At 44.0% G+C, this 15435-nt stretch overlaps 1 protein-coding gene across 1 annotated transcript in view; it reads right to left on the reverse strand.

Annotated features, from left to right (window-relative positions):
- Nucleotides 1-15435, reverse strand: part of LOC135509585 (ATP-binding cassette sub-family C member 8-like) — a 144069-nt gene that overhangs the window by 119605 nt on the left and 9029 nt on the right. Inside the window, exons 2-4 of the mRNA XM_064930362.1 lie at nt 6962-7124; nt 1647-1788; nt 679-800 (exon numbers count right to left, since the gene is read on the reverse strand). Coding sequence (XP_064786434.1) covers nt 679-800; nt 1647-1788; nt 6962-7124 — 427 coding nt within the window. The remainder of the gene's footprint in view (nt 1-678; nt 801-1646; nt 1789-6961; nt 7125-15435) is intronic.

Raw genomic sequence — 15435 nt, forward strand, 5'->3', positions numbered from 1 at the left:
AATTGATATCCATCCAATCAGAATAACGCAATTACACTTTAATGATAATTGCCTACAACCTTTACAGTCCTCAAACTCAACTCTGACCCTGGAAGCCAGCTCCACTGCATTTTGAAACTTGCCCCACCAGGTGTGTGCAATTAATTAACAGGTAGAACAGAAAACCAGCAGGCTCCGGACCTCGTAGGGTAAGAGTTGAATATCCCTGCTCTAGAGCAAAAAGCCATCTCATCTGAATATAAATGAACCATGCATCTGGGTTTAACATGACATTATTAATGCCTATGGTTTAGACAAAACCGCAATGCTGTACAACAGACTTCCTTACATTTGAATTGTATTGATTTGGGCTTAGAAGACCCTAGGGGCCAGCAAGCCTGCAAGTGAGTCATGGTTATCCACCATTCAGTAAAGCCTAGCAAGAGGTTGCTCTCACACGTAACAGTAATTGGGGACATCTTCGACAGCCAGAGGCATCTTTGCGCTACAGGGAGACAGACTTCAGCAGTTGAAGTTTGGAGGCTTGGATGTTTAACACTAGAGCGAGGTGAGCTGTGCATTCAAGTGGGGTGGGCATTCTGGCATAATTTGCACGGTACGGACGCGCACACACAAACACAGAGTATGCATACACACACACTCTGTAAAGTGCTTGGAAAACTATGAAGGAGCCTTTACCTAGCAGTAGCTTGGGGAAGTTGGAGGTCTCGATGTTGTGGTAGTAGATGATGGAGGTGATCCCCGCCATGAAGGCCAGGCCTGCAGGCATGTACAGGTGCAGGTGGAGGGACTGGGTGAACCTGGGAGAACACACACAGGACAGAAGGGGTTTAATGCACACACAGATGCACACAAACATGCACAGCTGCACACACACACACACAATTGGATAAGTTAAAATCATTCTATACACACACTCAATGCCGTATAAAAGCTGCAAGCAGACATTGTGCTATAGTGAATGGTTTTCTAGGGCGAAAGTGCAGGAGGAGAGCTCTTCCAATCAATTCACAAAAGCATAGGAGAAGCTCTCAGCGCCGACAGGCAATCCTACAGTAATCATGTGTAGGGGACTATAGGGGACACGCGTGGGCAATCAACGTGAGAGGAGGAGAACATACAAGGACAGAAGAGAAAGAGAAGAGGTGAAAGCCAGAGAGAGAGAGACACACAAGACAAGATGAGAGAGAGAAAGACAGCGAGAGAAAGAGTGAAAGAGAGAGAGAGAGAGTAAGGGGAATGCAAAGGCTCCGATTGATTTCCTGTAATTATTTAACCTATGACCTACATTTGTGAATCACACACTATTGGACTGTGGCGTGAGACCGATAAGTTGAAGACTAAATGGAGAAAGTTGACAGTCCTGCTATAAAAGTAGGCAAGGCTAGAAGTGCAGAGGAGGTAGAGAACCTAGTGACCTAGGTGGGTGGGGAGCGGGGACAGTTATGAAAAGAGTACAGTCTACAGCAGAAGCAGTCATTGAGAGGAGCAGAGGAGTTGAGAAGTCCGATGACACTGCTAGCTTTGCTAAAGATCCAATCGTGTTCAATGTGATGGAGGTGTACGGTCGTTGCAATGTCCTGGGGAGTCGGTTATGTCAAACATAGGGCGTGATTCCAGCAGAAGAGCAGGGGGAACGGACTCACCCATCGGAGACGACGCCCTCTGCGATCTCACAGACCAGGACGAAGAGGAGGACGAAGGTGAGGAGCCAGCGCAGGTTGTGACCAGGGAAGTGCAGCCAGGTGCTGTGGTGGATGTGCACCTTGGAGCTCTGGCTGCCCCAGCCTTTCAGAACACAGCAAACACAACAATGACACAGGAAACAGGAGATTAGCTCCAGAGAACAGCGTGACATTTATCTGATCTGTTGGGCCGGTGAGAGTCAATTCCCAACTAAGCATCCTCAATAATATTATACATTTTACTTGTCTATGGCCGGGATTCAATCCGATCAAGCTCTTTCAGCTATGCACATCCTAACGGTCAATGTTCTGATGCCACTCCTTTAGCTCCTTTCCAGACATTATTATGAGCCGTCCTCCCCTCAGCAGCCTCCACTGGAAGACAACTCAGACTATTGATTCCCGTAGAGACTATGGAGGGGACACACAAAGTCCACCTCAGGTGTATTACAATTCATGACCTTGGCTTGACAGCGGATAGGATCAATTCTACTGACTCCCCGGTACAACCTTGAAAAAACGGTGAGCCTAACAACAAAGTTGTCGCTGCGAGTCACAGGAGTAGGACTTGATTACAAGGTCATCAAATGGAGAGTTAGTGGCGAGTCTGTCAAGGTCCTCACTGTGAGGTGGGTCACCCTCCAGGGGCCTGCAGCTAGGCGTGTCTAGATAGAGAGAGAGCAAAGCTAATGTACCCTGCCTGAGACCGCCATTCCAGTTAGCTCTGAAAAGCTATTATGAAGTAAATGTACTCACACACCTTACGCGCTGCTCGGTGCACGGAGAAAAATGTAGCTTGATAAAAAGAAACTCCAGCACATTGGTGATCTAGATGTTTCCGACATTTAATGGATCTTATTTACCAATGTTTCGGTTCGGGAAGGCATCTAGACCACCGGTGTTGTTGGAGTATGTATTTTTATTACAGTGAGCTACTAAAACCTAACACCTCTCTCAACTGGCTACTGTGGTGTTGAGCCAGGCAGTACCCTCCGGTCAGTTACATCTGCGTTTTAAAGGAGCGTAACAGCTTACTTCGCTGTACCCCTGGGTTATTAAACACAACGCCTGGCCCAAACTGACCAAATGCTTATATCCTTAAACTGACATAACAATCTAATTGCTATGGGTTTCCTTAGCAATGCATCCAACTGCTGCTCCCGACAACACCTCCCTACTAATTACATTATAATATCTGTTGGGGAGGTTAAGTTAATTAGTCAGCACTGCTGGCATGCGCGCGCACACGCACACACACACACACACACACACACACACACACACACACACATACATTAGTATTCTGTGTGTGTAACTGAAGCTCTGCAAACATTACGACGCCCATGGCTCATCTCTCAGGGTCACTAGGCACCTTCCCTCTGACCTTCTCATCCAATCGGTTTTGAGGAGGTGAGAGGGTGCAAAGGGATCAAGGAAATGCAATTGAGATTCTCCTACAGGCTCAAGGTGACAGGGAGGATGAATGAGGGAGAGGGAGAGATAGGAAGAGGATTTTCTCTTTTAGTCGTCATTTGGAGCTAATCTTCCAAGAGTCCTTAAACATTCAAATACAATTTCTAATACAATCACATTTTCACATAATAACACTGTAACAAACAGGCATAATACACTGACATATTGACCAGATAAATACTCTTAACAGTCTGAAATTATAGATTGGTTCCTTCATCTGCCATAGTCCTGCACAAACTTCCAATTTATTATATTTCAATGGTTCTAAAGTACTGTTTGAATTTATATATTGAAATATTTCTGGTTAGCTCAGATAAATTATTCAATTTCTTTATTGCTCCAAGTCTAAATGTTATTTGCCTATTTCTCTTTTCTGTCTGGATAATACATGATAATACATGAATGTCTGTCTCTTACCAACTGAATACTGCTGTGAATAGAGTTTGGCCGTTCTAAATGGTGTACTGTATATTGTGAAATAAAATAAGCATGTTTTTTTTTCAATTATCTTGTTGAGCATACCTAAAACAGAAGAACCATATCTCCACCTTAAAACAATCCATGCTGCTCTGTTCTGTGCACTCTGCAGCCTCCTAATTTAACATGCTGATGCATTTCCCCAGACCACAGAACAGTAGTTCACCTGACTCTCAATTCATGTTTGGGTTGTTTGCTTAAGAATCTTCCCTGGTAAATATTTAGCTATCCTTCCGATCATGCCATGCCATAGAAAATGTTTTTTTTTTTTTTACATAGATGATTTATTTGAGACGACCATGATAAGCAGGTGTCTAGCAGCAATCCTAGTAGTGCGGTTTCTGCCACTTCCTCAATTTGTACTCCCCATACTTAATTGTATCCCATGCTGTGTTGGCCTTTTCCTGGTGGAACAGACCAACATAACCTTGGTTTTCTTGGTGTTCGAAACAAGTTGGTTCAGACAAACCCACTCCTTGATATTTCCCAGATCTACTTGTAGAGCATGCTGTACCTATTGAAACGATTGTCTTGCTGTATAAACTGTAGTATCATCCACAAATATAGTAGCTTGAGTTTCAGATGAGGGCTAATGAAAGCTATTGGTATATATTAAGTAAAGAAGTGGCCCAAGGCAGCTGCTCTGCGGTATTCCACAGTTTAACACATGAAGGGAAGAAAACAACCCATTGATATAGGTACACTGTTTTCTGTCAGTTAGATATGACTGTACCAAATTCAATGCTGCCTCCTTCAAAAAAATATTTAATGATCCACTAAATCAAATGCTGCGCTAAAATCTAAAAATAGTACACCCACAACTACTATCAATAGCATTGAGCCACTGGTCAGTCATGTCAACCAATGCAGTGGTAGTGGAATGCTATTTGCGATAAGCATGCTGATTGGCTGTAAAAAGATCATTATTTTCCATATACTCCCAAATTTGTCTACTTATAATACCCTCCAATATCTTACTGAGGGAAGGGAGTAGACTGATTGGTCGACTATTGGCAGGAGTAATGGGTTCTTTGCGGTCTTGGAACGAACACAGTTTAGCATGCTTCCATACATTTGCAAATGTCCCCTTTTCCAGTGACCAACTAAATATGTATTTCAATGGAGCTGCAATCTGGGGAGCAGCATAACGAAGTAAAAAATTGTCCATAAGATTTAACCTGTAGATTTACCATTGGGTAATGACTTCTACAGGTTTAACACCTCGGGCAACGCTTTTCCTTGATGATGGGATTATTATTATTTTCTCCTTTCATTGATCTCCGTGGGGAAGTGATCACTCATTCCAAAATCGCGCCATTTACTTTTGCTTAAAATGTTCAAAACATGCAATAATAGCCCGTGGCCTATTCCCAGAGGTCTTGCCCATTCTATGGACTCTGGAGAAAGAGACATTGCGCACGACATCAGTGGGCAGTTTCAGTTGAGTTGACGTAAAGTCTCGGGCAGTGTCCTCACAGCCTCCGCTGTTGTCATTCTCCCGTATCCCTGAAAAGATTACATTGTCCCGCATTGATCGACGTTGTACATCAAGCAAGGTTTATTTGAAGTTGTTTGTTCTCCCTTTTGCACCACCTCCACCTTGCCAGGAGTCTACAGTACCTTTCAGTGCCGTGTTCTCTCTCCTTACGTCATCAATCTGACGTTGGCTGAATTCCAGACTGGCACGTAATGCATTGATGTCCTCTCGTAGTATAACCAAGATATCAAGTTTGGCAAGTGTTTCATTGATGGATTTCAACAAGTCAACATCCATAAACCTCTACCCCCTCTCCACGCGTGCCCTCTTGCTTGGAGTTGGTTTGATACCGCTTGGCCAACTTGGTTTTCGTTTGTTTCGTTGATTGAGTTGGTTGTCCTTAACAATGCTCGAATCCTCCGAAACCAGCGACATGTTTCCTTGAGTATCTCTCATTAATTACTTTAGGGAGGCAGGGTAGCCTAGTGGTTAGAGTGTTGGACTAGTAACCGGAAGGTTGCAAGTTCAAATCCCTGAGCTGACAAGGTACAAATCTGTTGTTCTGCCCCTGAACAGGCAGTTAACCCAATGTTCCTGGGCTGTCATTGAAAATAAGAATTGGTGCTTAACTGACTTGCCTTGTTAAATAAAGGAAAAAAAATTATGAATCTTTTGAGCTCTTTCTCATTTCCTCCTCCTATTTATACCTATCTTTCTCTCTCTCTCGCTTTGTACTCACTCCATCTTTTATCTTCCTTCTAGCTAATGGGTTTATCCCAGTCCTTAGTAGTGTCGGGGTAAATCTGGCATGGCACCCTATTATCTTTAGAATGCACATATTTTTTTCCCAGAGCCAGTGGAGCACTGTAAAGGGAATAGGGTTGAATTTCAGATGTAATGTAGCCTCTCTCTAACAGTGTCGCAGGGACGTAGAGACTTGGTCAGTCACACACTGATGACACATGGCCAAACACGTAAGAGTCACTTCACCAGCAGTCACAGGGACACAAAATGGGTCTAGGAATGATAACAGCTGAAGAAAGTCACAGCACATTACAAAACGGGGATGGGGACACAGTGAACTTGTCACACATTGATGACACAGAGGTGGCCAGCCGGTCACACGGTGATGATGACACCAGTGGAATTGGAGGGGGTAGCCAGGTGGAACAGACTGGCAGGCGAGCAGGGTTGTGCAACCCGACCCTACAGTAGATTCTGGTTCCAGCTCCTGCTCGCGAGGTCTAAATTCCAGCAGAAAGGTCACATTTGTTTGTCAAAAATAAAAATGCTTCCCACAACGAGGGGTTTCTTGGAATATGTCCCAACCAGCCTCCCAACCCCACCATGCTTCACCTAGGATCATGTTCCCATTAGAATGTTAATGGTTTGATCATAGGGGACACACTGTTAGTCAATGATGGCGCTTGCAAAGCCAGGATTATAGGTTCAAATCCCAGGGCAACCAATATGTCAAATGTATGCACACATGACTGTAATTCACTTTGGATAAAAAGCTTCTGCTAAATGGCATTTATTATAAACTGTACCGTGGACTATATATTCCTATGCAAAATGAATTAATGCATAGTTAGTTAAACAAAACAAAATAACTACAGCTCGGTACACTCCCTCTAGCATATGCTGACACCATCACTGATTACCAGCGATTACAGAACATTTCATTGCAACATAAGCACCCAGTAACGGAGTGAATGGCTCAGTAATGAGCTACCATAGGACAGTTATGCTTGAGCGCGCGTGTGCGTGCGTGCGTGCGTCCGTCAACACATTTTCCCGCTCTTGTGGTTGTGAGGCCGTGTGGCTCTCACCTCGTGGTAACACTCACCGATGAAGAGGATGGGGAAGGTGATGAAGAGCAGGAAGATGTGCGGCACCACGTTGAGCGCGTCCAGGAAGCAGCCGTTGTTGAGAACGCCGCTGTCCACGTTGTACGCCAACGAGTTGTTCTCGTTCCCACAGAACGCCAAGGACATGTTGGAACCGGGACTCTACGGGGGGGGAAACTCACCACAGGAAAGGAGGAGGAAAAAAGGGGAAAAAGAGGAGGAGGAGGACAACAAGAAAAAAGGAGAGAGAATCTCTCAGAGCATGTTGTTTCTTTTGCAGGACACTGATGTATTTCCAGCGGCAGGTCTCGATGAGTTAGAACGTGACCTCCGCTCTCGTAGTTCCTCTCTTTCACATCCTGGCTCCCAATACCAGGTCCAGAGAAAAAGAAGGGAGAGGGAGAAGAAAGGAGAGAGAGAGAGGAGGGTAATTACAGTCCAGTTAAAGGGAAAAAGCGGCACTCTTCGCTTTCCTGAGAAGCAGCATTGCCAGCGGAAAGCTCGCTGGTAACAAATTCCTGCATCCTGTTCCCCTGCGGTCTCCAAAACACATCCTTGATACCCACGTCTGATTGCCAGGCCAGCTTTGTCTGTTCGCTCTCACGTGCAAAACGCTGCACAGCTCCTCTGGAACACACACCACAAAGACACAAAACACACACCGGCGCCTCACACACACACACACACACACGCACGCACGCACGAGCGGAGTCCTCCTGCGGTGCACCTGCTATTCCTATCTCTGTAAATGAGATTTCAGAGTCGACCTTGCAAGACGACAACTGAGGGTGAATGTGAGACAGTTTGTTCGTACAGAAGAGACGACCTGCTAGAGGTGGCACGGAGAAAGGGAGTGAGAGAGAGCGAGAGAAAGGTGAGGGGTGAACAAGACAGAGGAAAGAGAGGGGGTAATCAAAGAAGAGGAGGGGTGAACATGAATGAAATAAAGAGAGAGAGAGAGAGAGAGAGAGAGACATAGACAGACAGACAGAGCGAGAGAGAGGTACCAATGCTGACATCCCAGAGGACAGTTAGGCTATGTGAGAGGCATCTGGAAGCATGCAAAATCCCAAACCTAATTATTTCCAGGAATTACATAATGATATCCCTTCATTTATTCATTGGCTTTCTACATATTCACCTGTGTTCAAGCACTCAGGGACAAAAAGAACAAAATGGTGACAGAATGACTAGATTGCTGTAGTGGCACAGACATGCAGTACCAGTCAAAAGTTTGGACACACCTACTCATTAAAGGTTTTTTCTTTACTATGAAATAACACATATGGAATCATGTCGCAACCAAAAAAAGTGTTATACAAATTAAAATATATTTTATATTTGAGATTCTTCAAAGTAGCCACCCTTTGCCTTGATGACAACTTTGCCTTGTTAAAAGTTCATTTGAGATTTTTGGTTCCAACCGCCGTGTCTTTGTGAGACGCAGAGTAGGTGAACAGATGATCTACACATTTGTGGTTCCCACCATGAAGCATGGAGGACGAGGTGTGATGGTGCTTTGCTGGTGACACTCAATTATTTATTTAGAATTCAAGGCATACTTAACTAGCATGGCTACCACAGCATTCTGCAGTGATACGCCATACCATCTGGTTTGTGCTTAGTGTTACTATCATAAAGTTTTTCAACAGGACAATGACCCAACACACCTCCAGGCTGCGTAAGGGCTATTTGACCAAGGAGAGTGATGGAGTGCTGCATCAGTTGATCTGGCCTCCACAATCCCCCGACCTCAACCCAATTGAGATGGTTTAGAATGAATTGGACCGCAGAGTGAAGGAAAAGCAGCCAACAAGACTGTTGGAAAAGTATTCCTCGTGAAGCTGGTTGAGAGAATGCCAAAAGTGTGCAAAGCTGTCATCAAGGCAAAGTGTGGCTACTTTGAAGAATCTAAAATAGATTTTGATTTGTTGAACACTTTTTTGCTTACTACATTATTCCATATGTGTTGTTTCATAGTTTTGATGTCGTCACTATTATTCTACAATGTAGAAAATAGTCAAAATAAAGAAAAACCCTTGAATGAGTAGGTGTCCAAACTTTTGACTGGTACTGTATATACTGCTGTAACGAGTACGCTAGGAGTCGGGAGTGAATTTAATAATAAATGAAACATGGAACAAAACAAGAAACACGAGTAGCGTACAGACATATAACACAGGAACAGAATCAATATCGCCTGGGGGAAGAACCAAAGGGACCGACAGATATACTGTAGGGGAGGTAATCAGGAAGGTGATGAAGCGCAGGTGCGCGTAACGATGGTGGCAGGCGTGCGTAATAATGAACCAAACTGGCGACAAACGAGCGCCAGAGAGGGGGAGCGGGAGTAGACGTGACAACTGTCTAAAACACAGGAACATAAAATATGAATGGCATCCTTAAAAAAAAGACTACTGTATGTTATGCTGTTTTATTGTCAGGATTATGGATCCTAATGACATTCTGCTCATTCACGCAGGTCATCAACCCAAGGTACAGAATGCACAGAGTAAATTCACACTTTTTTATAATTGATGTGTAGATCGAATACAGTAATCTGGGCGATGCCCAGCTCAGCTGTCAGGGGTGAGAGGTGACAACTGGGCCACGTTCAGTTGCAAAATGTTCCAAATAGAAATACCATAAATAGAGCCGACGTGATTCCTTATTCTACATGTCAGAGAGGCATGTTGGTTCCACATAGCATATTTCTAGCTGAATGATCAACAACAGCGCGCTCTACTGAACGCACCTCTGATGCTAGAGGGAGGTGCAGGGAGGGAGGGGAACAGAGTGAAGATGCACGGCTGGTCGTCGAGACACGATACCTGATACCTCCCTCGACACCCACGCCGTGTTCAGCAGGATGCAACTTTTTGGAACATGGAGATAGAAATATGCTATGTAGAACAAAACATGCCTTTCTGACGTAGAAGGAATCACATCAGGTCTATTCATGGAATTTCTATCTGCAAAGTTCTAGAACATTTTGAAACTGAACGTGGCCCCGGGGGAATGCAACATCTGTAACTCTGTACCCTCACTTCCTATCCTGCACCAAAATACCTCCCCACGTGGGAACGAAGAAGTTGGCATGAGGGAGATATCCAGTAGCTTCCACAGACATCTCTAGGAAGAACTTTTAAATACATATACACTAAATGTAGATATTTTCTAGCTTTTCTATATACATTATATTGACATGTGCAACAGACATGTTGAATTTGAGTGTTTTCTTTCGTCTCTCTGGAGTGTCACGTGGCCAGGGTTTTGCACTTTTCTGACTTTTCTATTCGTTACGTAGCAATAGGCAAGCTCAATCAAGCGCTGATAAAGTATTTGAAATCATTTCAAGAGCATTTAAACCTAGGTCTGATGTGCAACAATCAACAATCTCCAACCTACTTGTGTTTTTTATTTTTTTATTTTTCCTCTGTATTCACGTGTGCGGCCAGTTTTAGCTGTGTTAAACTGTCTTGTCCTCAATTTGAGATTACCACCGTCCATTGTGGGATTATTCCCCAGGGAGAGTTTAAAACGCCAACTGTCAGAATTAAAAGGGGAGGGGCAGAACAGATGCTTTAACAGCGGCTCAGAGGAACATTTTGATCCTCTCATGTTGGAATGTTCCAGAATGGAACTCACATCGGAAGTTCTTGAAACCTTCAGTAAAATCACTGACCAGTGGCTACAGAGACCACTGACTGACTGACTTTCCTACCTTTCAGCTGCTCCAGTTGTGCATAGGTATGTAATTGGATTCAAATCTCTATTGGCAGCCTTTCAGGACCGGAACTAAAGCGTTACGACTAATGGCCATGTGGCCAAAGAGACAGACAGACCTACTCACTGACAGACAACCGTCTCAGCTGTTCACAGTAGTCCACCGCTATGTATTTTGTGTATTCTCTGTGAACATAGGAGGTATCTGAACATTCATCAGGACCTTTTGAAGAATATCTGACTCCAATGGGTGTATCCTGCCAATTCCAGAAGAGAGTAACCTCGGTTTAGCAGTTCTTTTTCTGGGTTACTGTGGTTCAACACAACATGAGAGAAAAGTAGATAGCCTACCTGTGCAGCTAGGGGAGAGCTCTATAACTGGGAAACAACAGTTAGTTTCTGAGTCATTCTCTCACTTAAAATATTGAGATCTGGTGGATAATAGAGAGAGATCCAAATTGAGCAGCAGCTGCTGAAAAACAATGTACTCTTACAAATATCGAAATGTACATGGTTTTAGAGTTGAAGTACATTGGAAAAAGCAAACGGAAAACTGCAAGACTGAATGGGAGACAAAACAAGCAGCAAACGATGAAGATGAGCTTGTGTAAAAGTATATTTTATATAAAATTGTGCAGTTATCTTAGCTAGCTGGATTGTTTACAAGTTGTTAGGGACTCTCCTAACAGAAGCTAGCTAACAAAACATAGCTAGTTAACAACCGAAAGACAGAAGGACAAATGATTACAAGGCAATGATTCTCAAAAGCCTGGAGGCTTGAATGTGTTTGCTACCCTAAAAGTAGAAGCTGAACTCATCTCAGAAGCTGAGGAAAAGGTCAAGGAGGGAGATGGAGAAAAGCAGACCCCAACAGCCTCTGTGACCCAGCAAGAAGCACTCTGTGTCCTTCTACCTACCTCACCTGCAGCAGACAGAGCCAAGGACATGCCTACAACACCAAGAACACCTGCTATGCAACGTTTCCACAACACCCTCTCCCTAGTTTAAGCAGAGGTCATAGAGAGAACAAGCTTCAAGTGGAGGACAGTGTCCAGAAACTAAAAGAAGAGATGAAACAGTTCAGGGAGGAGAGCAGAGCATCTTTTGCTAAATTAGAAAGCAGAATGGACAAACTGAGTCAGACTAATGATGACCTCAGAGACCATCTGAGCACAACAAGAGAGGAGCTACAACAAAGAGAGAGGTACATTGACACCCTCAACCAGCAGCTAGTCATTATGTTCTCTACATCTAGAGAACATGTCCACCAGCTTGGTACAACACAGGCACAACCTAAGACCAGCATAACCAGCATGGCCTCCACCACACAGCCCGATGACACTGCACCAGGTCAACCTACCGGCCTCCCAATCTGCTCCAGCCAAGGTCAACATACCGGCCTCCCAGTCTGCTCCAGCCCAGGTCAGCCTACTAGTCTGCTCCAGCCTCGGTCAGCCTACTAGTCTGCTCCAGCCTCGGTCAGCCTACTAGTCTGCTCCAGCCGCGGTCAGCCTACTAGTCTGCTCCAGCCTAGGTCAGCCTACTAGTCTGCTCCAGCCTCGGTCAGCCTACTAGTCTGCTCCAGCCTCGGTCAGCCTACTAGTCTGCTCCAGCCTCGGTCAGCCTACTAGTCTGCTCCAGCCTCGGTCAGCCTACTAGTCTGCTCCAGCCTCGGTCAGCCTATCAGCCTCCCAGTCTGCTCCAGCCTCGGTCAGCCTATCAGCCTCCCAGTCTGCTCCAGCACAGTCTGCTCCAGCCCAGGTCAATCTACCAGCCTCCCAGTCTGCTCCAGCACAGTCTGCTTCAGCCCAGGTCAACTTACCAGCCTCCCAGTCTGCTCCAGCCCAGGTCAGCCTCCCAGCCTGATCCAGCACTGTCTGCTCCAGCCCAGTTCAACCTATCAGCCTCCCAGTTTGCTCCACCCATACAACCACCCACAACTGCAGTAATTATCAATTCAAATGGGAAGTTCTTGGTCCAGGAAAGATTACTCCCCTGACACCAGGTATATAACTTCTGAATAAGATTGACATCCACAACAAATGACCTTCGTGCCAAAAGTGAAAATGTATCTGGGGCAGTGAGAAGAGTGGCAGAGCGTTCCCAACAACCAAGAAAATACTTCCCGGAACAGTTGATGGACAAAATAAAGCTGATCACTGTAGACTGTGCCTCACTGCTCAACATCATAATGGCTCACCATCCCACTCGGACATGCGAACACTTACAATGCCTTTGGAAAGTATTCAGACCCCTTTACTTTTTCTCCATTTTTCTAAGTTACAGCCTTAAATCTACAAACAATACCACATAATGACAAAGCAAAAACAGGTTTATACATTTTTGCTAACATACAATGTTTCTTCCTTTAAAAGTTTTGAGCTAATGCCGCGACCATTTGTGGTAGATGGTGGCAGATTGTGGTAAATTGCATCATTCTGGCAACAATGGCTGACACTTAAATAACGTGCCATAGAATTCTGTGGCACCCCACAAACTGCGCTGCAGTTCGCCTTAACCTTTAAAGGAAGAACCACTGTGAGTGTTCAGACCCTTTACTCAGTACTTTGTTGAAGCACCGTTGGCAGCGATTACAGCATTGAGTCTGCTTGGATATGACGCTACCTGTTTTCGCATTGTCAATATGGGTTATTATGTGTAGATTGCTGAGGCAAATGTTTTATTTAATTGATTTTAGAATATGGCTGTAATGTAATAGAATGTGGAAAAAGCCAAAGGGGTCTGAATACTTTCCGAAGGCACTGTATACCATAATGTACACCTTGATCAGGACAGTTTCAGAACCTTTGCTAAGGACCTAAAGGATGCAACACTTCACCCCAGCAGCAGAGGCCCCAAGTGGAATCATAATTTGGCATAAGCAGGACTAGGCACTAAATGTTTTTTTTTTTTTTTAAAGGTACTAACCACACTTGGCTAAAACTTAACAAAAGTACAATCTATTGTGACAATGATGTATACATATGTGCAGCTTATGCTCCTTCAGATTCATCATATCATGATGACCAATTTTTTGACAATCTCCATACAGAAATCATTCAATTTCAGGCAGAGTGCTTATTTGTGGAGATTACAATGAACGGGTTCTGAGCCTGACTACACTGCTGCGGGAGGTAACCACTGCATATATTTGGAAACCCCTCCTTGTACCCTCCTTGTGCAGAGAGCCACATGAATTCACAGAAATACTCATTAGAAATGTTGATGAAAATACAATTTTTAGACATGGAAATATAGATACACTTCTCCTTAAAACCTGTTACGGCTAGACGATCCGCTAGCGGAACACAAGTGCAATACACCAAAATAAAGCTTTAAAAACAGCAAGGGACAGGACATCATAATCCTACTGGAAACATAGTGTCGTGGAGACATTGATATTCAGTGTCCCTCAAGGCTATAGAGAAGGTTTACTACCATCAATCAAACATAGAAATGTTAAACGGGGCCGGGACTCACGTGGAATCATCATTTGGCATAAGCAGGACTTGGCACTAAATGTAATTTTAAGAAAGGTACTAACCACACTTGGCTAAAACTTAACAAAAGTACAATCTATTGTGACAATGATGTATACATATGTGCAGCTTATGCTCCTTCAGATTCATCATATTATGTTGATAAATGCTTTGACAATCTCCATACAGAAATCATTCAATTTCAGGCAGAGTGCTTATATGGGGAGATTACAATGCGAGAACAGGTTCTGAGCCTGACTACACTGCTGCGGGAGGTAACCACTGCATATATTTGGAAACCCCTCCCCTCATTATAAATAATGAAAAACAGTCCTGACCGAATACTGAACAAAAACAGGGAAGGAGTTAGTGCATCTCTATCGAACCTTAGGCCTGTACATGCTTGTGTAACAGTTTAACTTTAGTCCGTCCCCTCGCCCCTACCCGGGTTCGAACCAGGGACCCTCTGCACACACCGACAACAGTCACCCACGAAGCATCGTTACCCATCGCTCCACAAAAGCCACGGCCCTTGCAGAGGGGAACCACTACTTCAAGGTCTCAGAGCGAGTGACGCCACCGATCGAAACACTATTAGCGCGCATCACTGCTAACTAGCTAGCCATTTCACATCGGTTACACTTAATGGTAGAATCGGATGGGAATCTTTAGGTCGGTTTACTTACTGCTCAGGTCTTGGGATAAGAGTAGTTGATTATGCCATCACATGGACCCTTCCTCCATTAGTGCATTCACTGTCAGACCACAGCCACCATTGTCAGGTCACAGTCTGATTAACGTGTTTCTGAAGAAATTAACCACCAATACTCATTAAAAAAAAAACTGCCCAACAAACTCTACAAAATGAACCAATTGTGCAGATGCGCTCCAAAAAGTGCAGAGAAATTCATTGAAACATTGAACTCAAATGAAATTAACTCTATACAGGTCTTCACCTACTCGAAACATCAATTGCATATTCCAAAAAGCAGCATCAAAAGCAAATTTTAAAAAACCAAAAGAAATGCAACATCAGAAACGAAAAACTAGACGTCTGAAAAATGGTTTGATAACGAATGTTTAAACAATTACAAAACACCTAAGGCAAATGTCAAATGAAAAAACATAAGCAGCAAAGCAACCCAGAGCTACACTATAAATACTTTGAAACAGTATACATGCAAGAAATTGAATTATACCAATAAGTCATTAAAAAAACAACCAAAATTCATTAGATTACCCAATAACCAAACAAGAACTAAATGAAA

This window comes from Oncorhynchus masou, chromosome 22 (assembly GCF_036934945.1).
Source record: "Oncorhynchus masou masou isolate Uvic2021 chromosome 22, UVic_Omas_1.1, whole genome shotgun sequence".
In the NCBI taxonomy this organism is placed as follows: Eukaryota; Metazoa; Chordata; class Actinopteri; order Salmoniformes; family Salmonidae; genus Oncorhynchus; species Oncorhynchus masou.